The 23,105-nt window shown below is 52.5% G+C and overlaps 8 protein-coding genes across 8 annotated transcripts; 2 read left to right on the top strand and 6 right to left on the bottom strand.

The window, feature by feature from the left end:
• Positions 1-319: 319 nt before the first annotated feature.
• EDD37DRAFT_25984 (P-loop containing nucleoside triphosphate hydrolase protein) lies at positions 320-3,118 on the bottom strand. The gene is made up of 3 exons (XM_062810804.1): positions 2,779-3,118; positions 421-2,725; positions 320-364 (listed from the first exon to the last, which is right to left on the bottom strand). Exons 1-2 carry the CDS (start codon positions 2,991-2,993, stop codon positions 598-600), a joined length of 2,343 nt encoding a protein of 780 aa, XP_062674807.1. The 5' UTR covers positions 2,994-3,118; the 3' UTR covers positions 320-364; positions 421-597.
• On the bottom strand, positions 3,061-4,187 carry EDD37DRAFT_26018 (heterokaryon incompatibility protein-domain-containing protein). The gene has a single exon (XM_062810811.1). It carries the CDS (start codon positions 3,810-3,812, stop codon positions 3,066-3,068), a length of 747 nt encoding a protein of 248 aa, XP_062674806.1. The 5' UTR covers positions 3,813-4,187; the 3' UTR covers positions 3,061-3,065.
• EDD37DRAFT_25919 (D-isomer specific 2-hydroxyacid dehydrogenase) lies at positions 4,176-5,729 on the bottom strand. The gene has a single exon (XM_062810791.1). The coding sequence runs from the start codon at positions 5,568-5,570 to the stop codon at positions 4,539-4,541; it is 1,032 nt and encodes a 343-aa protein (XP_062674805.1). The 5' UTR covers positions 5,571-5,729; the 3' UTR covers positions 4,176-4,538.
• A 1-nt stretch (position 5,730) lies between these two features.
• On the top strand, positions 5,731-7,779 carry EDD37DRAFT_25972 (putative dipeptidase). The gene is made up of 3 exons (XM_062810801.1): positions 5,731-6,453; positions 6,517-7,390; positions 7,472-7,779. Exons 1-3 carry the CDS (start codon positions 6,096-6,098, stop codon positions 7,626-7,628), a joined length of 1,389 nt encoding a protein of 462 aa, XP_062674804.1. The 5' UTR covers positions 5,731-6,095; the 3' UTR covers positions 7,629-7,779.
• On the bottom strand, positions 7,749-11,813 carry EDD37DRAFT_559481 (Hydantoinase B/oxoprolinase-domain-containing protein; the record flags this gene model as incomplete). The annotated part of the gene is made up of 3 exons (XM_062813794.1): positions 7,749-8,582; positions 8,650-10,781; positions 10,838-11,813. The coding sequence occupies 3 exons, from the start codon at positions 11,811-11,813 to the stop codon at positions 7,749-7,751; spliced, it is 3,942 nt and encodes a 1,313-aa protein (XP_062674803.1).
• Positions 11,814-12,764: 951 nt separating this feature from the next.
• Positions 12,765-14,264, top strand: EDD37DRAFT_603828 (putative immune-responsive protein; the record flags this gene model as incomplete). Its single annotated transcript, XM_062814686.1, has 1 exon — positions 12,765-14,264. The coding sequence occupies one exon, from the start codon at positions 12,765-12,767 to the stop codon at positions 14,262-14,264; it is 1,500 nt and encodes a 499-aa protein (XP_062674802.1).
• A 126-nt stretch (positions 14,265-14,390) lies between these two features.
• On the bottom strand, positions 14,391-16,642 carry EDD37DRAFT_670768 (MFS transporter; the record flags this gene model as incomplete). Its single annotated transcript, XM_062819378.1, has 5 exons — positions 14,391-15,241; positions 15,300-15,564; positions 15,618-16,002; positions 16,052-16,477; positions 16,530-16,642. 5 exons carry the CDS (start codon positions 16,640-16,642, stop codon positions 14,517-14,519), a joined length of 1,914 nt encoding a protein of 637 aa, XP_062674801.1. The 3' UTR covers positions 14,391-14,516.
• Positions 16,643-18,304: 1,662 nt separating this feature from the next.
• EDD37DRAFT_559006 (adenosinetriphosphatase) lies at positions 18,305-23,098 on the bottom strand (the record flags this gene model as incomplete). Its single annotated transcript, XM_062813772.1, has 1 exon — positions 18,305-23,098. One exon carries the CDS (start codon positions 23,096-23,098, stop codon positions 18,305-18,307), a length of 4,794 nt encoding a protein of 1,597 aa, XP_062674800.1.
• Positions 23,099-23,105: the final 7 nt, after the last annotated feature.

Below are 23,105 nucleotides of genomic sequence, written 5' to 3'. Positions count from 1 at the left end.
GCACTACAGCTACGCCTGGACAATGATACTTGAGTGTCTCATCTCACCCCGCATTCCGGGGTCGCAGGAAGGCCTCTCTGATGACAAGAAGGACTAGAAATGCAGTGGTAGGATAATGATTGCACGATATATCGACGATGTAAGCTGCATCAAACTCTCGACATTTGTACGTTGATCTGGTTCCCTCCGCCAATCAGAGACACGACGCTCGCTCACCTCCGAGGACTGACTTGAAGTGACTCTTTCGGACAGAGATACCGTTAGGCATCTTGAGTGGGAATTCCCTGGTTTCGATTTTGACGACTCTTGCCCATTCCCGTTTCAACTTCAGTCGTCGGCGTGCATTTGTGGACCAGTTGCTGATCTTGTCAGAGCGTTAGCACGTGTATAATAGTTCTTTCCGGCGGGGACATTGTAGACCTCGCTGATGGTCAATCAAGGCTCCCTGCCAAACATCTGCTACTCTTCAGCTCCCGAATGGGTCATCACGAATTGATTCAGGTGGTCTTGGAAAAGTTCTTCCATGCCCCCAACGACTGCGTTGACCGTCACCTCAACCGCCTCCGCCCTCTGAATACACTGGTGTTCCAGACGACATCAGCGGTTCGTCCTTCGTAGGACCTGGTGGTGGGTCAGATCGCTGGTGGATTGCAAATTTACAACCTGGCTGACCAGGCTCTCAGAAGCGTTGTGTGATGGACTGCACATGCTGGGATCGACGGCCGGTGAGCTGTCAGGGTTTCGCTGGGTAAAGCCGACATGAGTGGATTTCTTGTCCTTTTCCAGCCTTTCTCTAGGTCGTGTCCCTGCTGTCAGAAGCCTGGCTGCCTTTTCGACCTGCCCGCTCTCCTGGTATGCACAGGCTAATAGCCCTTGCGATGCGGGTCGGAGAGGATGGTCTTCCGCTAAGCTTTCTTGCATTCGCACCACATGCTCTAGGAGTACAATCGCCTCCTCAACCCGCGCGTTTTTCAGGTATGCATAGGCCAACTCGTGCTGGGTGACTAATCGACTGGGATGGTCCTCTGTCAGCTCCTCCTTGATCTGAGCTACATATTCCAGGCGTGGGATCGCCTCGCTAATCTGCCCTATAGCGACATATGCGCAGGCTAACTCGTGCTGTGATGCTAATCGGTTTGGTTGGTTTTTCGGTAAATCCTCGCTTTCGATTCGTACCACATCTTCCAGGATCTTGATGGCCTCGACGATCTGCCCCTTCACCCGGTATGCGGCGGCCAACTCGTGCTGCGAGGCCAATCGATTGGGATGGTCTTCCGCCAGTTTCTCTTGGATCCGGTTCAGGTGTTCTAATAGCGTGATCGCCTGATTGACCTGCCCATTCGAAACGTAGGCCCTGGCCAGATCGTGCTGCGATTTCACCCGATCAGGATGGTCGTCCACAAGTCTTTCCCGGATCTTCGCGATCTGTTCTAACACCACAATACTATCCTTGAACTTACCGTGATGAAGAAGAGCACTGCCACGGAGCTGGTAGAGCGAGAGCCATTCTTCTTTCACAACTACTCTCGAAAGTTGATGGTGGGCGCATAATCGATCTGTCAGTCTGAGAAGACTGTTGTCATCGCGTAACATTTCCAGCGTCCATCCACACTCGATGAGAATCTCAGTAATTGAGACGCTCCGGTCGGAGCCATATATGCACCGCATGTCACAGTCTAATAGCACCTGAAGATGAGGTTGCAGCAGTCGCGCCTGACTTCGCCAGAATTCTCTGTCACTGCTCGAAATCGCAATGATGCAGCTAGCTGACACCCAGGAGGTATGTTGTTGTTGCTCGTCTTGGCAGTCTCTCGCCCATGCGTGAAGGAGCGGGTGCATCGACACTCTCATCTGCTCACCTTGAGCAGTAGCCGAGACTAGTGCAAGCGACCTCAACGTATGCACTGCTTCAATCAAGCGAAATGGGTCCCAGCTATTATTGTCGGGGTCAATGAAGGCAGGCAAGCGCGAGACGTGCCATGATGTCAAAGCGAGGTCGTGGCTGTCCAAAGAGTCTCCTAAGGCCAGGAATTTGCGCCCACCGTTCCATGCCGCTTCGAATAGCTGTAGAGGAATCTCCCTCGTACCGTACATCGATAACAATGGCAAAAGCTGCAATGCATCCTGTGCCGATGCTGTCGCGCTCGATTGCAAGATTTGAATGGAAGCCTGGAAGCATGCATAAACGTCGCCGTATCGGGACTGCACCTGCAACGGCCGGAAGGCAAGGAGCCGTTTTCGAAATCGAGTGAAAACTTCTGGATATCTTGCCAGTGTACAATGACCGTGTGCGACGTAAGCACCAGCCTGAATTAGCGCCAGAGGATGCGAGTTTAATAAGGCTGCCACAGCTCGTGCGTCATTTTCCACCGCAGAACGTTCACCATCCGGAACTCTGGCAGCCTTGAAGACAAGATGCTGGGCATCGCCCCGAGCAAGCTGAGTCAAAGCAATGAAATCGGCTGTTGCGTACTGCTCGCAGTCAGCATTGCGCGAGGTGAGTATAACCACTCCATACGAGCTCGGGGGGAAATAAGTTTGATAATCAAGATCTGGGTCGTCTGCATTATCCAACACCAACAGCCACCGCTGATGTACATTAGCGAGTCCGCGCCGGCCATCCTCCCATGTGGTCGCAGAAATCTTGAGTCGATCGGCGATTCCAAGAAAGCCGTTCTGTGCAAGAGAAGGAGTGCTGACGTCAATCCAGAAAACACCCCAGAACCTGAGCAACTGTTAGGTGTCTATGCGTGGCAGACTTTATTTTGCCATACTCACAATGACCGGAGACGCTGCGCGAGTTGTAAGCAAATCTCACTTTTCCCCAGACCACCCATGCCGGAGATGACAATACGAGGCTGTTTATCATTCATTCCTGCACGCGCTGCCTCGCGCAGCTTCTGTTCCAGGTCTTCAAGGATGTCTTCTCGCCCAGTGAACATGTTGTTGACAGGGCGGTCGACACCCCAGTGTACATTGTTTGTGTTGCCCATCGGTCCTGGTGAAATCAGCTTGCACAATCACAAGATCGCTCCCCAGATTCTGTGTCGTTGACAGCGGGGTCATCACTCACCCACAGCAGATATCTGGATCTCCCTATTTAGCCTAACGAATGCTTTATCTTCCTCACCATATATCAAAGGCATAGACACATCGAATATGCCTAGTAGGCAGTATGCCATGTCCTCTTTCTTCTTGGTTTTGCGCTTAGCCGCCCACCCAAAGCGTTCATCAACGCTGAAATCAGTTAGAGGCATGGTACCACTCAAAACGGCAACAGGGATTGCGGTGATCTCGTGGACCAGGTCCTCCAGTGAACCTTTGTCGCCCAAACGCACCCACTCTCGCGAAAAGAATTCCACCGATGCTGGCGCAATGAGTTCTTGCAGAGTCCAGCCTCGCCTGAACCACCGGCTCCTTCGGAAAGCTGGCTCCCATGCACGTTGGGCGCCTCGTGCATCCTCGCCGGAGAACGAGACATCGGAAAGGCAGACATAGCATCGCTCCGCATTGCGGTACCAACGGAACATCGAATTGATAGCCTCGGACAGCTCAGTATTATTAGACTTGTCGATGCAGCACGTATCAACCCAAAAGTACTCCAACCCGTGGGTTTGGGCCTGCTCGCCACAAAACATTATCTTTTTGTGGCCATCTTTGTTCTTGCCAGAACCAATGCGCAAATCACTAAAGCTGACTTCGTTCTGATCGGGGCCCCAACTGTGGGACAGGATGGCATATGGGTGGGTCATATTATCCAGATCGTCCGTCAACGTCATTTCGCCTCGTCCATCGATCTGTAGCAGACGCATCCTTATGCCTGTTCAAAGGGACCGCAACGGGGAAAAGACTGCAATGCCGGTGTGGTCAGAGGGTACGACGGAGTGGTAAAGGGCGGACAGCAACTGGGATTCCTAGCTTGGGTAGGCTCGATTTCATGCCCAGGGATCAATACTGTAAAGCATTCAGCTCTTGAAAGGGGAACAAGCGCCAGAGTCATCGACAGAATCTATCAGTATGAGGAAGATGTCGCGAATGCCAGTACAGTCAAGTTGAAGAATTGTTGAGGCTGACACTTGGGTTGTGCGTCAACCAATTGAAGCAGACAAGACCAATGTCACCTATTCGAACTGCGCTGTAAGGCGATACTTACGGGTGGCTGTCAAAACAAGCCTCCACGCGCCTTTCGTAAATGCGATTGGTGGACAAAGCACAAGTGGTAATACCCAGTGGGCGAAGCAAAAGAACATCCAGTTGCAGGATGAAGATAGAGGTTGTGTTGAGTGGTATCAGCATAGAAACCGGGCAAATAGAGAAGGGCAAGACCCGAAGCGCTAGTAACCCTTAATTAGGACCTTTGGAGTTATTAGCTTGTGTGCGCGTACTGTAGGTGCCTTCGGGCCGCCGCCAGTCTCGCATCGCCTGCAAGGAACCAATTCACCTGTACATTGCCTGGACAATAATCCGCGCATATCTTGTCCCAGTCTGAGTCACAACACTCTACGGACCAACATCGACCCAAAGAGCGTTCTCAGGCATCAGACACTGTTGATTGGTGTCAATGGCGTCCCGGTCTTCAGGAAAGCCTCTAGATTATCTAGGTTGGTCTTCTCGAAATTGTGCCAACTCGTGCCTGAGCAAACACCAATATGTGGAAGAAGCGTCACTCTCCAATTCTCTCGAAGCTTGGGATTTACTCTCGGCTCGTCTTCATGCACATCGAGACCAACTCCGACGACCTTCTTACTTTCAAGAGCCTCCAGAAGTGCTGACTCGTCGATCATCTTGCCTCTCGCAATGTTCACGACTCTCAGACCTCCTTTCTTTGCCAGTGAGAATTGCATCGTGGACAGTAAGTGATGCGTGTCTTCTGTGTACGGAGCAGCGAGAACAATGCAGTCGACCTCGGGGATCATATCCTCCACACTTGAGTGGTACACTGCAGGCCTCATCAAGGTTCGCTCGGAGGTCTCTTTTCGTCTTGGGCCTTGATAGTGGATGTTCATGCCGAGCGCAGCTTCACACTTCTGTGCGATCGCCAGGCCGATATCTCCCAAGCCCACGATGCCCAAAGATTGTCCGCAGGGATCAACTGCTTCCATGCCGAGTTGCTTACTCGCCATCCAGTCGTACCGCGCACACCACTGTGCATAGGTCAGAAATCGAAAGGTATCCAGAACCAAAGACAAGCCCGTGTTCGCGACAGCCTCAGTACATGCATTCGGTGTATTGCAGTACCATATCTGACGGGCTGTGATCTCCTTGATGTCTGCAGCATCGTAGCCATGGCCACTGCAGCAAATGATCCGCAATGTTGGAGGGAAGTGCGGCACGACTTTCGAATTGAAGGGAAACTGATTCGCCATTTTGCCAATCTTGTGCCAACCATTACGCACGATTGCCATGACTTTGGAATATGGACCGCCAGGTTTCAAGCGCTCTATGAATTGTGCTGTCGAGTCACAATCATAGTAAATTAGATTGTATTGTTGTGATAGTGCTTGCCTTCTTTCGACATCAACCGCTTGCACGGCCGAGTCTATCATAAGAATATCTGGTTTCGTACCCATGACTCCAGCACGGTACCACTACAACTCAGATGACCGTTAAATCATGATGCTAGAAACGACGAGCAGATGCTTGATGTGTTAGTCGGCATCAAGGCCAGCAACGCCGATATCCGGGGGTCTTATCTGGAGGGTAAACCTGTCAGCAATCATCGCGTCGAGGTCGGACAGGGGTCCAAAAAAAGTGCCCCGCAGATTATACTGTACCTGTAGAGGAGTGAACGGGTCTCTCTCCAGGCGGATTCCCGGGCGTCCATTAGGTGCATGGCAACGAACTTTCGTCCTTGCCGGTTCATCCACCATACAAACAGCATGAGGCAACCGCATGCCCAAGCGAGGCAGAGCACTACAACTCCTTGCAGTCATGATAGGTCCAATACCGTGACCACAATCACCTAGCGTGCCAGCAGATAAGGCTCTCCCGCTCCATATCAATCGCTGTCTCATCGATCGATTGCCAATATCAAGCCATAGCCTCCCATCGCTTGCAGCTCCTTGCATCGTCGGATCAAGGCCGAGGTGGCGAGGATGGGAGACACTGTCGCCGAAGCTTCCCCACAAACGCTTCCAGCAATTCAGGACCCTAATGGACCCGGCGGAAACCATCAAGTGGTCCTTGCAAGTGGTAGTCCACGCTCCAGGTCTCGCTACGGATTTATGACGAGTCTGTTCGGCACTGTCAGCGCGGTCGCACTTGGTCTCTGGCTAGTTTGGCCATATGGCTCCCCGTTCGAGCGAAGTATCAGTCCTCTTGACTATCAAGGGCGAACCGAACGACTTCTCTCGACGACACCATTGATCGATGGACACAATGACCTGCCATATCTGCTGAGACTGGAATTGAAGAACAAGATCTATGATGAAGTAAAGTTCACCTTCCGAGAGAGTATGTACTTGACCTCAAACTTCCGGTGCCTACTGTAGAACGACTGACGTGCTCCTTCTCAAGGCCTAGCAGGCCATACCGATCTTCAGCGGATGAAAAAAGGCAAAGTCGGTGGACAATTCTGGTCCGTCTTCGTCGAGTGCCCGGACATCGTCCAGCTCGATGACCCCAACCACGCTGTCCGCGACACATTCGAGCAAATCGACGTGGCTAAGCGGATAATCTCTCGTTACGATGAACTACACTACTGCGAGACGTCGAGTTGCGTACCCGCCGCCTTCAGAGCAGGAAAAGTCCCGTCAATGCTGGGCGCTGAAGGCCTGCATCAAGCGGGTTCCTCCATCGCATTGATCCGCCAGCTCTTCGATGCTGGCGTACGATATATCACCGTCACTCATAATTGCAACAACGCCTTCGCCACCGCTGCGTCGACAGTCACTGAGACTGGTCGCGACGGCGGTCTGTCAGACTTTGGTGCCGCCGCAGTTGTCGAGATGAACAGGCTCGGTATGATGATCGATCTATCGCACACTTCGCACAAATCCATGCGCCAGGTTATGGACATCACACGGTCGCCAGTCATCTTCAGCCACACTGCCTGTTACGCGTTGTCGGCGAATTATCGAAATGCTCCGGACGATGTAATAGCCAGATTGAAGACCAATGGCGGAGTCTTGATGGTGTTCTTCGTCGGACGGTTTCTGAACGCTAAGAATCCGGATGCTGCGGATATTGAAACCGCAGTCGACCACATTATGCATGTCGTTGACGTTGCGGGATGGGAGCATGTCGGCATCGGCGCCGATTTTGACGGAACAATCGATTTGGCAAACGGCATATCGTCGGTCGCAGACTACCCTAAAGTCATTGAAGCTGTCATGAGAAGGGGTGCAACTGACGAGCAGGTCAGAAAGTTGGTTGGCGAGAATATCCTAAGGTATGTATGGCTGATACATGGTATCGTTCTCTCCGTCCGTGATTCGGAGATGACTCTTGCTAATTCGTGCTGGTCAAACAGGGCATGGCGGCAGAACGAGGTCAATGCAAAGCGTTTCAGCAAAGAGCTGCCAGTCGAGGACGTATGGGAAGGTCGCCGCTGGACGAGATGGGACAATGGCCTTCCAATTATGATCCCAGGGAATCCGGACCGCATCGCAGGGAAGAACCATCCTTAGCTAGGGAAGGCTAGTGACAATCAACGAGATACCGAAGCAGCCCGTTCAGTGTTGGTGGATCCGGATATACGACACATCAACATAAGTCTTGAGACTGAATGATACACTGTATACCTGGGCTCAATTTCCTGTGGCCTTTGCATTCCTCTCAGCCACACTTCCTGAAGTCCTCGAGTTGCTGCTGGCTTTGAATTTGTCGCCGATCTTGAACGCTCCCACGATCTGCTTCTTAGCCACAGCATTAGGGTCTGGTCCATACCCACCACCACCGGGAGTAAGGACAATGATGCGGTCACCAGCGTTCATGGGCGTCGTAGCCTTCCCACCCAGGCTGATAGTCCGAACAGTCCCATCTTCTGGATCTCGACGAATCCATAGATTGACTCCACGTTTTCCTTCCCCACCTCCTGCCATGCCGTAAGGAGCAATGACACGCCGTTCCGACAGTATCGATACTTGCAAGGGTATGCGGAACTCGATGTCACGCACGCACCCGTCTCCTCCGCGATGGAGACCAGCACCACCACTGTCAGGACGAATGGAAAATTCATGAAGGATGACGGGATATCGTCGCTCGAATATCTCCGGGTCCGAGATCCTCGTGTTGGTAATATGAGTGTGCACGCCACTTTCACCGTCCCAGTCAGCGCCTGCGCCTGAACCACCAGCGATGGTCTCGTAGTATCCGAATCCTTTGACGACTTTTCCTGTCATTGGGTCGGTGCCTCCGTAGCCGAACGTCAAATTATTACACGTTCCTTGTGATGCTGCACAGGCTTGGAAGGCTTTGAAGATCAGGTCGACTATCCTTTGCGATGTCTCGACGTTCGATCCGACTGTCGCCGCTTTCAGCGACGGGGAGAGTATGGATACTTCAGGTAGTTTGATCTTGATGGGCTTGAGACAGCCTTGGTTCAACGGGATATCGCTGGAGATCATTGACCTCAGACAATACTGCACGATATACTCGTTAGTACGGATTCCGACAGTTACTGGAAGGAGAATCTTTAGTGAATCTCACCATGATACCAGAATACATAACCGCTGGAGGACAATTCATGTTTCCAAAGTGTTCGGGACCACTGCCATTAAAGTCGAAGACAGCATCACCACTCTGCTCGTTGATTGTAATCTTCAGTGCTATTGGCGTGCCATCATCGATATAGTCGATCGCTTCAAGATCTACTCCTTGAAAACGTTGGGCGAAGACCTTGAGCAATTCGCGGACCGCTTGTGCGGCATTGTTCTGGATCGCCTCCATGTAGAATTGCACGACCGGCCAGGTATACTCCTTGACCAAGTCCTGAATCAGCTGGATTCCACGATTGTTTGCCGCCACGGCAGCTTTGAGATCCGCGACGTTGTCCCGGTAAGTACGGGTACCGCTACATCCAGGGTAGGAAGCGGGGATGTCCACGAGAATATGTCTTAGACCGTCTTCGTCGAAGACACCCTGTTTCACCATTTTGAATGTCTCAACGGCGACACCCTCCTGCCAAAGCTCGGTCGAGTTGGGTGGCATCGAGCCAGGCTGTATTCCACCAATATCTGCATGGTGGCCTCTATTCGCAACGAAGAATAATATCTCCTTGGGGTTCTCGTCATCGTCAAAAACGGGCGTCGTCACAGTCAGGTCGGGAAGATGCGTACCACCTGATATGGGGTGGTTGCTGAGCAGAACGTCACCTGGTTTCAGCTCTCCTGGCTTGTACAGGCGAGCTTGGTAGGCAATGGCGTAGCTCATAGAGCCCAGGTGTCCGGGGATATGAGGTGCGTTGGCCACTAAGCCGCCATCAGCAGAGAAAACAGCGCACGAATAGTCAAGTCGCTCTTTGATGTTGACTGAAATAGACGTCTTCTGCATTGTTTGGCCCATTTGCTCCGCGACGCTCATGAAACGGTGGCCAAACACGCTCAATTGAACAGGGTCGACTACCTCAGTGGCCACCTGCTCCTTTTCGAAGTCGTTGATCTCAAGAATCAAGTGCTCAGATAGCACTGTTGCTTCACTGGCTGGGTCCACAACGATAGTCTGGGTTTGATCGACCACCATTGCTGGTCCTTTGACGTGGGTTCCCAGGGGGAGATCTTGAAGGAAGAACACCGCGGTCTCGGTCCAGCCTCCAGACTCAAAGTATACCTGTCGCTTTGATTGAGGCTCGATTGGGGTAGCAGGAGGTGACGCTCGTAGTTGCTGCAGTTCTTCGAATGGACTCTTCAGGGTAATGTTTGCGCCTTTTCCCACGCTACGTACTCTGACATCGTCGACAAGGATCTCGCGAGGTTGTGTGAAGCCAAACCCTTGCTTGTGACGTTGCGTGAAGGCTTTGCCGAAGTCGGCAATGTTTCCAGGCTCCGCGATCATGAGTGCAGTGTCACTACCCTGATATCTCATACTCAAAAATAGCTCGTGTTCGATCTGTGCTGGCGGAAAGCCTTGAGGGATCAAGCCCTCAACACCCAATGCACATAGTCTTTCGAAGCGACTCTGCAGTTTTGGTAACACCGCATCAGAGAATGTAAGCGCTTCTGGCTCTTGGTTCTCGACGGTAACATCAGCTAATGCCATACCGTACGCCGAAAGTATACTAGAGTATCTAGGGATGATAACTTGTCGGATCCCCAGATCTCTGGCAACTGCGGTCGCGTGTTGGCCACCCGCTCCACCAAAGCAGCCTAGGTTATGGCTTGATGTCTCGAAGCCTCTGCCCTCGCTCAAGGTCCTGATCGGCCGTGTCATGGTTGCGTTCGCGATAGACAGAAATCCAGTGGCGACTTCTTCAGGAGTCATGCTACCCTCGCCCTCCTTATCGTTGTTGATTGTCTCGGTGATTTCGGCAAATTTGCTTCGCACGACATCGAGGTCCAAAGGCCGTGGGAATAAGTCTGGAATGATTCTCCCCAAAAAAAAGTTGGCATCAGTCACTGTTAGGGGTCCGCCCCTCCCATAGCAGGCCGGGCCTGGGTCGGCGCCCGCACTGCTGGGACCGACTTTGAACAGGCCGTTCTCCCAGAAAAGCATTGAACCACCTCCAGCCGCGACAGTATTGATATCGAGTTGAGGAGTTTGTATGGTAACCTCGGCAATAGTATTCTCAAAGATGTGCTCAAGGGCTCCCGCATATCGTGCAACATCCGTGCTTGTACCGCCCACTAAGGAGCCTGTTAGCCTGCCGCAGAATCCAATCCGAGGGAGAACTGATACTCACTGTCGAATCCTAGCACAGGAGTGCCATCATTGGGATCATAGCATGTCCTTGAAAGTCCAACCACGCCACCAGCAGGACCACTGAGCACACCTCTGATCCCCGTGAACTTGTTGAAGGTGGTCAACCCACCATCTGACTGGTTGAGGAAGAGCTTGTTAGCATGCTCGTCCTCGAATTTACCTTCGAAACCTTGTCGGAATTTGGCGATATACTCGTCGGTAATGGGAGACAAGTAAGCATCGGCAACAGCCGATTGACAACGTGGCACCAGCTTTGCCATTGTCTGAAGTTCAGACGAGGCTGAGACTCGGAAGCCCATCTCCTTAGCGATCGAAGTGACGGCAAGCTCATGGTCCTGATACGTGTACGAGTGCAACATGGCGATAGCTACACTCCTGTAGCCTTGATTCCACAGGTCCTGCAGATCGCAGCGTACGGCTTCATAGTCTGGTCGTTTGAGGACGCGTACTGCTTCGCCCGTAAGGCCGACTCGTAGATTGGGATCAGATGTCAGATCGATCGACTTGGGTTCCGGATCTTCTGCAAAGCCTTCAATTGTGACTCGTTCATCGACTTCAACGACCGCTTCATAGAGTTTTCCCAGCCTGTGCACCGACAGGTCGAAGATATGTGGTCGAGCCTGATTACCGATCCTGAGAATGTCTCGAAAGCCTTTCGTGATGAGCAAGGCTACCCGCTCACCCTTCCTCTCCAGTAAAGCGTTCGTGGCCACCGTGGTACCCATGCGGATAAATTCGATGCGACTCGGGTCGAGAGGCACACCACGAGGGATCTTTGATTTCGTCGCAATCTCCAGGATTTGTCGTATGCATTCTGTGGGAGCATCTTCGTACTCTTCCGGGCATTTGGAAAGGACTTTGATCACTAGATTGCGATTTCGACCTGGAATCTGCGCCCAAGCATCGGTGAATGTGCCACCCCGGTCGATGGCGATGCGAACTCCTTTGATAGACATCGCTTCTTGAGTCCAGAATCAACCGAGCTTGTACGGTCCTGCGAACTGAAATCGAATAAAACGATGCAACAGTAAATCTGTGAGCACATATCATTCAATAACGATCGCGATATCTCGACTGAGTACAGATTTGGGCCAGTCGTCGGTACGCGGCGTGTGTACCCCTCCTTGTTGCATTTGCGGCCAATGGACCGGTCATACCCCGTGTCGTAAACATCTTGAGCGACTCGAGGAAATCGCTCGACCAATACCGGCCCTATCATAGCAGCTCGGCGTTAGAAGATAGGAGCACAAACCGAAGCTTGTGTGAACGGCATAAGGACATCCCCGGATGATAAGAGGCGTACGGATTTCCACGCGCAGGACTTTCAATAGGCATGACTTGATGGGTACCTATGGTCGCATATGCTGAACTTCGGCGCTGACCAAGATCTTAATCCTCAGCGAGGACGGGTTCAGAAAGTCTTTTGACCCCTGATATCGGAGTCCGAGTGTCGACATCGGACTCGGCATTGAGATCAAACCAACCAATCGGCGTCGACCGCATGTCTATGCTTCAGGATATGCAGGATGTTAACTCTTTCTCCCTCTGTCTCCCATGACAACACCGGCTTGCATGAGCCTGGATCAGAAAGGATGTGAAGTAGTTGGCTAAGGCATTTGATCAGGGGACCAACAAGCCTTTCACGCAGCGGATCCTCAAACCGATAACGGTCTGGACTGTCCTCAATGAGGTATTTCTCAGGGCCAATATGGCACCAGCACACGGTCTTTAGAGTTACCTCCTTCATGTGTACGTAGCCACCGTCCGGCGTCGAGTGCGATCACGGTTTGATGGTCCACGACATAAAAGCAGAGTGACTCTATGAACTTCCACCACTGGACAGAGTCACACGAAACAGCACTCAAGCACAAGCTATCGAGTTAATACCTAAACTTATCCCAACCACGATGTCAGCGTCATCGGCAAACCAGACAGCAACCTCCTTAACGGAGGCCAGCAACCCACCCGGCGTCACAGGTCAACTATGCACCTGGATCCACGACACAACCATTGACAAGATCCCCGCCGACGTCCTCGAGCGGGCCAAATATCTCATCCTCGACGGCATCGCATGCGGTCTGGTCGCAGCGAACCTGCCCTGGTCAGAGACCGCAGCCCGAGGCATCTTCGACATGGAACCGGAAGGCCAATGCACAGTGATCGGCTACGGCGGGAAGAAACTGTCCCCCATCGCCGCTACGGTCCTAAACAGCACATTCATCCAAGGCTTCGAGCTAGACGACTACCACTCCCTCGCACCGCTGCACTCTTGCTCACTGCTCTTACCCGCTCTATTTGCCGCCGCAGAAGCCACCAGCACGTCCACGCAGACATTCACAGGCAAGGACTTCCTCCGCGCATTCGTCGTAGGCTGCGAGACCGGTCCACGCGTCGGCCTGGCCTTGCACGGCGCCGACCTCCTCACACGCGGCTGGCACAGCGGCTCCGTCCAGGGTCCCTCGGCGACCGCCGCGGCAGTATCGTCTTTTCTGAACTTATGTCCCGCCCACATCGAGTCGGCACTAGGCATGGCCTGCACGCAAGCAGGCGGTCTAATGTCCGCGCAATTCGGCTCGATGGCCAAACGCATGCAACACGGCTTCGCGGCACGAAACGGACTGTTCGCCGCCTTGATGGCCAAGGAAGGCTACACCGGCATCGAGCAAGTCTATGAGGTTCCCTATGGCGGGTTCCTGGACTGTTTCGCCCAAGGCGCCACTTACGAGCCCAAAGCCCTGCCCGAAGAGCTTGTCAGTGGCCTCGGCGAGCGGTGGGAGTTGTACGGTGTTCGTGTAAAATTACACGCTGCGATGGCTGGTTTGCACGGGACCATTGACTGTATCGCCAACTTGCAGGAGGAGCATCCGAACCTGTTCGAGGTCGAGAACCTGCAGAATATTGAGAGCATCACGACGCAGCATAGCAGGCCTGCGTTTGAGCATGGTGGGTGGGTGGCTCCGCCAGACAAGCCAATCTCCTCGCTCGCGGCGCAGATGTCGATTCAATATGTTGCCGCTGCACAGTTGGTCGACCACCAAGTGCTGATGGCGCAGTTCGGTGCAGATAAACTCAATCGTCCGATCTTGAGAGATATCATGGCCAAGACGACGCCCACGCACAATGCCGAGTTCGACAAGGACAAGAAGACCGGCTGGGTCAATATCGCCACGGTACGGTTCAAGGATGGGACGGAGGTGACCAACCGAACCGAGAGCCCCAGAGGCATCGAGCCGCCTGCGAGTAACGAGGATGTCGTGACGAAATGGCGGATGTTGGTACAAGATGTGCTAGAAATCGAGAGGCGCGAGGAGATCGAGAAGTGTGTTCTCGGTATGGACAGTCTGGATGATGTCAGGAAATTGGTCAAGTTGCTTGAAGGGACTGTAAAGTGTCCGATCACTGTTTAGACTTGACTCGGTATGTTTTGGACAGCTTTATTTTCATGCTATTTAGTCCGCTATCATCCACCTTATCGTTCATACCAGCTCTGTCAATCTGTGGCCACCTTCTTAATACCAACATCAACAGCGATCGCCTCTGGAGGGACAAACAACAGTCATCAAAACGTTCAGGATCTTCTTGGATTCGTTCGCAATTGACACTCTTTTGCTGCGTTGAGCCAGTTTTAGGGCGCCCTTGCCATACTCGCATAAGCTTATCTAGGCAGTCTTCTCTCCATAATCTTCGCGAGTATCAGTCGGAACATACTCGTCGGAATCGAACTTGTACAGCTGCGGCGGAGTAAGACCCTTTCGACGCAAGACCGTCGTCTTGAACCAGTAAGGCGCAACCTGATTAATCTGGTAGTGCATGTGCGTCCTGGTGGGCACGGCAAAGACATAGTCCAGCTCTTCTAGCGTCCGCTGCTTGGTTTCCGGAAGCCACAAGAAGATCATGACGAACGCGATAGCGTTGAGAGCCGCATAGAATCCAAACGCACCCTGAGCCGTCATGGCCTGTAACATACGTGGGAATGTGAGCGACAGCACCGACGCCCAGAAGTTGTTTGTCGCTACGGCCCAGGACATGCCCACCTCACGATGAGACAGTGGAAACACTTCTGCCGAGTATGTGAACGGTACGGGACCTTCTCCAGGTGAATAGAAAGCGTCGAAAAGGAAAATGAACAACGCGATAAGACCGAGGTGGGCCTTTGAGCTGAACGGGACCCAGAAACAAAATCCTGCTGCGAGCAACGTCCAGCACATATTGGGGAATGTAAACAACAGCAAAGCGCGTCGACCGAAAGTGTCAATCGTCCAGATGGCGGGCCAGGCGAAGACGAAGTTCACCAGGCCAAATCCCCAGGATGCTAGCAAGGCCCCCGTGTAACTAGCCCCTGCCTGGGAAAAGACCGTGGACGAGTAGAAGGCGATAATGTTGACTGTTTAAAGGTGGTTAGCCTTTTCGACACAATTCCGCAAGTAGCAAGCACGACTTACTTCCACACATTTGCTGGGCGATCATGACAATACCCGAGGCTTGAGTGGCTCGTCGAACACGTGGAATTGTGAAAAGCTCGACGAATCGAGTGAAGAAGTTGCCATGGGCTGCCACGCCCGACTCCTTGACAAGGATCTCTTCTTGTTCGAGTTGAGCGTGGATATAATACAGGTCTCGAGCGGCTTGGAGAGGGGAGTTACGTAGGCGAAGCAGAGCTCTGTAAGCCTTCGCATGCCTACCCTTCTTCATGAGCCAGCGTGGAGACTGCAACATATCAGCAAATAGACATGGAGGCAATCGAATTTTGCACGACTCACCTCCGGGCAAAACCAAATTCCGAGAAGCAATGGAATTGCTGGAATGAAGGCAGAGCCAAGTTGCAACCGCCAGGCTATGTCGCCAGTGTCTTTGATGGCCAGGTTCGCGCATGTGCCGAGAAAGATGCCGAAAGCCGTCCATACCTGCCAGGACATAACTAGACCGCCGCGAATGTTTGCGGGTGAGTTCTCGGCAGAGAACACAGGTACTGTGACTTCCTTGAGACCCATACCGATTCCCAGCAGGATACGTGTCGCTACCAATTGACCCCAGTGCTGAATGAAAGCTGAGCCTAAAGGAGCAAGGAAAGAGAAAATGGCGCCTAGGAAGATGGTACCACGACGACCGAGGTAGTCATTGAGAGGGTCAGAGATCCAACCGGCACTGTTTGAGTCAGCATGGAACAGGCTTTCATTGGAAACGGTGGCAATACAAGAATGCAATCGCGATATACGGGCAGGAGTTGATGAACCCAATGAGCCACGAATTGGCCTCGCAAGTGCCTTTGGCCGTGCAGACGGGACCAGAATCAGGGATACCCATGTCGGCTGGGAATCGCAAATTGGCGGCATTAGAACCAGTCTGATCCCATCCTTGAATGGCAGCAGCGATAGAGTTGAGAATGATGGTGAAGTAAAGGACTCTGGGATGTCTCCAACGGTGGGTGATCTCCTCGCGGAGGCGTTGACGTTCTGAGTCATCCAATTCTGGGATGTGTTCGAGCGCATGAGGACTTTGGGCGACCAAAGCGCCCTTGCGAAGCAACGGCAAAATATCAGTCAGTTGGTATTCGCTGGCATAGTTCTCGACATCTTGAAGAAGCTGATCGCGTGGGATACCCACGAGAGGATTGCGGACTCTTTCAAAAGGTCAGTACTCAGGACCACGGGTGCGTCCTAGGTCATACATACTCTCCAGTCGTGTTTGAAGTCAGTTGTGCGACACTTTGTTTTCGTTTAGTCTCATCAGCATATAGAACGCTAGGCCTTCTAGGCTCGCCTGTGTGATCTCTGTGTTCAGCCATGGCTCTGTAGACGTCGACGAAGTCGTGCTCTGTGTGGTGTGGTCGGGCGCTCGGAGCTAGGGAGAAGGACAAAGTGAGACTGCGGGCAAACGCTTCTTATGAAGGTGATGTTGCACGAACAGCGCTCCTCCACCTCACTCTTAGCCGGTACGGGTGGCTAGCGGAGCTGGTCTGTCTCCTGTCAGAGGTCTCTTCGTCACTGATGGTATGAAACCCTGTGGCTGCCTTGCATAACATCATCAGCATGTGAGGGGTCGATTGGTCAAGCTTGTCAAGTAGTCGATGTGAGGACGCTAGCTATAGCTTCCACCTGGGGTGGTTATGGACAAGGATGCCGTATTGAGACGAGGTCACAAGGCACGACATGTTGCCATGTCAGTGCGTCCAACGGCAGCCACCACAGGCTCGAAGTGTCAACTGGATGCAAGAATGTAAGCGGCAACCGAGAAAGACAACAGTCGAGATGGGGACAAGGTAGCTGGATGAACGAATGGGACAAAACAACCTCCCCGTGAGGTGACATGGTGGTGTGAGGTTTGGTTTGCCTGAAGTAGCTAGAGTAACATCACATTCCCCGCCATCCATTCAAGTGAGTTGGCGCTTTGTGGAGGCTCCAAGGTTTGCGGAGGTCAGTTAGCACAACATGGGGTACTGCATGGTACTGCATCAGTGACTGTTTGACTCTTTGTCGTGCCTACCCTTCCGTTCCATCCGTCCGCTCATGACTCACGCCTCACAGGGTCATCTTTACCGAGCACACAGCAGACAGAATGCTCAGCAGACCCTGCTTCTTGGATGAGCATCATGCATGGTACAGTTGAGCATCGCAATGTCGAAACAGATCTGAGTCCTACTGTCTCGTCCCCATCGATATGATGCCTCAAGCTCCCCTCAGTCTGCAGGCGTCGATTTGAGGTTGATCAAGTACAGAAGATGCTTTGGTGGCTGAGATGGCGCTGGGCCGAGTGCCGTGAAACCTCCACGATCGACCGCTGCAAAGCCAAAAGGCGCCTTACCGCTTACCGCTCCAAGGCTGACAGATCATGCAGAGCGCCCCAACGGTGACATCGGACGATCAGTCCTACAAGCGGAAAACCGAATTCCGGTCCATACGACAAGCTGCATCTACCTCGGGTCGTGCAGGCCATCATCATCTCTGAACAACACGATCTGACGCAATATGATACAATCTCAAGTCAGATCCGTAGGACGACCGCTTGCAGATACTCTCTCGATACTTCAGGCTTCCAACTATGCAGGATTGACCCCCTGATCTTTGCTACTAAACCCTTTGGCGCAGTCAAGGCCGACCCTTCTCGAACGATTCCTTATCTGATCAAGGCTGACCCTCCCAGTGGTAGGCATCACCTAGACTTGCGTAGGAGTGATCACTCAGTAGTCGAGAATATTTCTATATTGATATTGATTGTCTTACAAAGACGGGCTTCGACCGGCCCCAGTGCAGACTGATTTCCGCCCAAGTCCCGTTCTCCATGCAATGCAGCCATGGCCCTGCTAACCGTACTAGCAGGACGTTGCGCTGGAAAATGCTCGTCTGAAAGCTGATGATACAAATATACAACAAGAACACGGCAAAAAGCCCCCAAGAACCAGAAAAGTCGTACACATCAAACAACCAGAGCCCAAGACCGCTTCGTCTACTTATCTTGCCCGCCGAACGCGATGCTCATCTCGTCGTTTTCCTTTCTTTCGTTTATCCTTGCCAGGTCCGAGAGGGACATCGCGCATGAGATACGTCTGCACGCGAATCATGTACTCGTCAATATCATGGGCAGCCTCGTCATTTGCTTGCGCTTCGGCCAAGGCAGTCTCGTTGGCTGCAAAAGGTCCAGGCGTCTGCGCATCGTTCGTCCGAGGAGTCGCCGTGGCCGTCTTGTCCTCAAAGTCACCATCATCCGCATGTTGGACCTCTCTCGCGGCAACCTTGGCGGCAGCACGGTCTTCTTGATCTTCCGCCGTTTCCAAGACAGTCAGATTGGTCCTGTCATTGCCGAGAAGTCGATCCATGGCCTGGCCTGCAACGTCATCCTCTGCCGTATTGTCGTCAAGCATATCCCGGTAGGTGAGCTTGTTCATGTAGTCGGTGGTGAAGTCGCCCTCCTGGATCACGACATCGTCCAGCATCTGCTTTTGACTGGCTTTGCGGAGAATGTTGGACTCAATGGTATGCTCTGACACGAACCGATAGATGTGGACGTCTCGGGTCTGTCCTATACGATGAGCCCGGTCAGTGCATTGCTTGTCCATGGCCGGGTTCCAGTCCATGTCGTAAAAGATGACAGTGTCTGCTCCAGTCAAATTGATGCCCAGACCGCCCGACCGTGAGGAGAGAATAAACGCCAAAATCCGAGTGTCATTGTTGAACCGATCAGTCAGAATTTGACGCTGCTCAATCTTAGTGGCACCGTCGAGTCTGAGATATCGATGCCCATGGATGTTCAGGAACTGCTCCAGGATGTCCAATACCTTGGTCATCTGAGTGAAGATCAGCGCCCGATGGCCTCCAGCTTGCAATTGGCGCAACAACTTGTCCAATCGTTGTAGTTTGCCGCAATCGTACTGCAACAGCCGTTTGTCAGGGAATGCTATAGACATCTTCATCCGAGCTTGGTGGAAAGGATCAGCGCGGCGAGCCAACTCTGTTGCTCTGATGGCTGCAGCGCCAGCCACTGTCACGGTGGCCACGCCCAAATCGGTGGCCACAACGGCTGGGGTAATACAGGCGAATTGCTGAACGAACGGCTCCATTTGTTTTGACCTCGACTCGACAGAGTGCACGAGACTGATAGACTCCACAGGCGATTGCTTTTCCCACCACCTGCTCATGACCTTGGAAGGGGATAGTCTGGACAGCTGAGCACTTGTTGTTTTTATGGCCAGTTTCTCAAGCAAGCCTCGACCGTAGATCGGACGCTGATTGTGGCGCCATGATTCGTAATACATTGTTTGATCAAGCTCCTGAATTCGAGCCTTTCTCCCAATGTTTTCCAGCGACCCTAACACTCCCGACCGAGTCTCGCCGTTCCACCCAGAATTTCGAGCGATTCTGCGCCTCTGAGAGTCCATTAACCCCTTCAGCTGTTGATATGCATGTCGTTTGACTGTCTCTTTGAATTCTATCATGGACATGTTCTCATGCGAGATCGGCGCAAGCTGCAAGAAATCGAGGTTGAGGTCGCTAGAGGCGTCAAGCATCAGTTTTCGTCGTACTAGAAAATCATTGATCTCAAAGTCGGCGGCAACGGACTTAGGCATGGCAAATGAAGTGGTGATGGGTCGTGTCTCGAACAGATCTGGATGGTTGCAGACCTTGCGAAGCTGCATCAACGCGTTGATGATGGATAGATAGTTGCCTGAGGCCATGGTTTCCTTTGTTTGCGCTCTCGACATGAAGCCATCGTAAAGTTGTCGCTGTCGCTTGGATAGTCGGCACATCTCGACATGCTCATATTTTAGCGGCATCTGCTTCTCAACATCGGCTTTAAGCCGCCGAAGAAGGAAAGGTCGAATGACTTTGTGCAGCTTTGCGACCTGCTCTTTGTCCTCTTCATCAAGCACCTGACGACCATGTTCAAGAATTGACTCCACAGGCTTTTTGAACCATTCAGACCATTCCTTGAGACCCGCGAAAGCATCGTCTTCTCCTTCATTGTCTTGACCATAATGAAGAAAGAACAACAAAGACCACAGCTCCGTCAGGTTGTTCTGCAAGGGCGTTCCAGTCAAGAGAAGGCGAGCCCTGGTGTTGAAGGTCATCATCGTTTGCCATCTCTCCGATCGGAAATTCTTGATATTGTGTGCCTCATCCAGAATCATGTAGTGCCACCTCCTCCTCTTGAACGAGTTCGCGTCCTGCAGGACAAGCTGGTACGAAGTAATGCAAACATTGAAACTGTCATCAGCCATCCATCCTCGTCTTTTTTGCTTCCTCTCTTCTTGGTTCCCATAATATGTCAAAATCTTGAAGCCTGGCAAAAACTTTTTGAACTCCATTTCCCAATTCAGCATTACACTGGTCGGCACCACAATAAGATGCGGACCCCAAACTTCGTGGACTTCGGCAAGGTGCGCCAACACCGAAATGCTTTGAATGGTCTTTCCGAGACCCATTTCATCAGCTAGAATACCACTTCTTCCATGTGCATAAAGCTCTGCCAGCCAATCGAGGCCTTCATGTTGATATGGTCGGAGAGTTCCTCGCAACAAGCTTGGAACCGGAGTCTTGATATTGGACGACTTTCCATCGGAGGGAGTGAGAGGCAGCGCTGTCTCAGCATGAGGCTCGATCGACGAGACAGAGTCGGATTCGGAGACTTTGGTGGCGCTGGTATGTGGCGAAGTGTGTGCACTAGGATCCGCGCTTCCTGAGTCCTCTCCAGATGCAGAATGCTGAATGTCCTCCTGCCTCGATTCGGCGTCGACCTCCTTGGGACCATGTTTATCTGGGCTCGCTGGTTGCACCAAGCTTTCTGCATCCTGCATCTCGTGGTCTTCCAGCACTTGAACCAGAGGACTGCCCTTAGCAGCTTCTTCCTGTTCCGCAGACAGCCCATCGGACGCCGGCGCCATTTCCGAGATTTCTTTCTTCGAGAACAGTGAAAGAAGACCGCCTTGAGCCTCTTCCTCACCCTCGTGCTCTTCGTCGTCATCTTCGTTCTCTGTGCCTGACTCATCCGTGTCGAACTCGCTATCCATCTCAGTCTCTGGGTCCGAGTCCTCCTCAGACTGTTTCGGATCCGTCTCGTTTCCGCTGGCTTCGATGGAATCTTGTCGCGCTTCTTCATCAGCCTCCGGCATATCCGGTAAATTCTCATATTTGCGTCTCAACTCTTCGACCGACATTTCTGCATCGCCATTGCCAACCTCTGGCTCAGACTCGAAATCTGTATCTGTTTCTGACATTTGCTCACTGTCTTCAGAGTCTTCCTCGCTTGTCTCACTTGTCGAATTTTCCGCATCTGTACCCACGATGGATTCCTCGTGCTCGGCCGCTTTATTGAGCATTTGATCAGTCCGATCTAGAACTCGAGCAAGGTGACCTTTCACCCTGGCTTGCTGTTCCTCTTCATACTGTTTCTGGCGCATGGCGTCGACCTCAGCCCTGACTGCTGCCCATAGCTTGTCGATATCCTTAACAACGGTCCGATAGAAGGCGATCGTAGCATCTCGTTTCTCCCGCTCAATCTCCTCCACGGTCTTGACTCTATTTCGCTTTTGCTTGTCTTCAACGTACTTCTTAGCCTCATGCGCCAATGCATGCGCCTGTCTTCTATGGTCCTGGGCCTCTTTCTTTAGTAGGACTTTGAAGCGGGAAACGTGTGCAAGAAGATGATCAAGATGAGCATATTGTCGTTTCGGCTCTTCCGGTCTGTCAGGAAGTGTGTCAAGCAGCTTTTTCTCAGTCAGCCGACCACGTCTTTGCGCTTCTCTCACTCGTCGTCGCGCAACAGCCTCCCTCGTTATCTCAACAGGGGCAAGGGTGTCCTCCCGTGGTTCCGTATCATCGCGCTCTAGAAACTCCGTGAAGGATCCAAACTTCTTGGGTGCGGGTATGTTAGCAGGTGTGGCTACAGAAGGCTGAGGCAGTCGGACGCGAAAGATCACTTTCGACAGGAGCAAGGGAGGGCTCGGAGATCGCTTTTCGTGTAGACTCGATATATCCGAATCGTCGCCTTCATTGTCAGTCTCCTCGGGTTGCAGCACGCCATTGGTGTATGGTTCTTCTTCTTGTTTGACGCCATTTAGATGAGGGGAATTCGGTCGATCGCGTCGAGTGACAGGCCCGGCAGAGCGGCGAGGGGATTTGGTCTTGACCTGGGTAGATTTTGGACGAGTCGAGGTTCTCGTATGCTTTGGGGTTTCTTCTTGCTTCGCTGAATGCGGGCTGTCCGCATCGCGACTCTTTGGTGGCCGGCCTGGACCACGCTTCGTAGACGAGGTTGGCTCCTGTATCTCGACCTTTGCCTTCTTGGCTGTCACATTGTAGACTGGCTTCGCAACCTTCTCGCGCTCCGCCTTCACCTTATCGAAAGCGGCGCGTGTGTTTCTCTTAGTCGACTGCGGCTGCAACTCGAGGGGCACCACATTTGTTCTCCCAGATTTCCTCCGACCATTCTCGACGAAGGTGGTTGGCCCCTCTGCCACGACCCGTTTCCATGGGGGAGATATGAGCCTTGGGGATGGCCTCTGATTTGTATCTGTGATTTTCCGCCTCTTAGCTGGTGGTCCATCATGATCGTCGCGCTCGATTGAAGGTTGTCGAGGTGGAGTTGCCAATGCAGGTTTATCTTCGGGGATTTCTATATCAATGTCAGTCAGATTTGTGGTGATCACGTTGTATGATGAAACGTGCCTTGATCCTGGTGGTTGGAATGAGAGTCGCCGGTCGGGGGTGAGTTCGGCATTTGCTAATCGCGAAGGGCTGCCTGCTGGCATTGCAAAA

This window comes from Exophiala viscosa (genome assembly GCF_022695815.1).
Source record: "Exophiala viscosa unplaced genomic scaffold EDD37scaffold_1, whole genome shotgun sequence".
Classification (NCBI taxonomy): domain Eukaryota; kingdom Fungi; phylum Ascomycota; class Eurotiomycetes; order Chaetothyriales; family Herpotrichiellaceae; genus Exophiala; species Exophiala viscosa.
The sequence above is the reverse complement of the archived record's forward strand: the minus strand, read 5'-3'. Positions and strand labels throughout refer to the sequence as shown.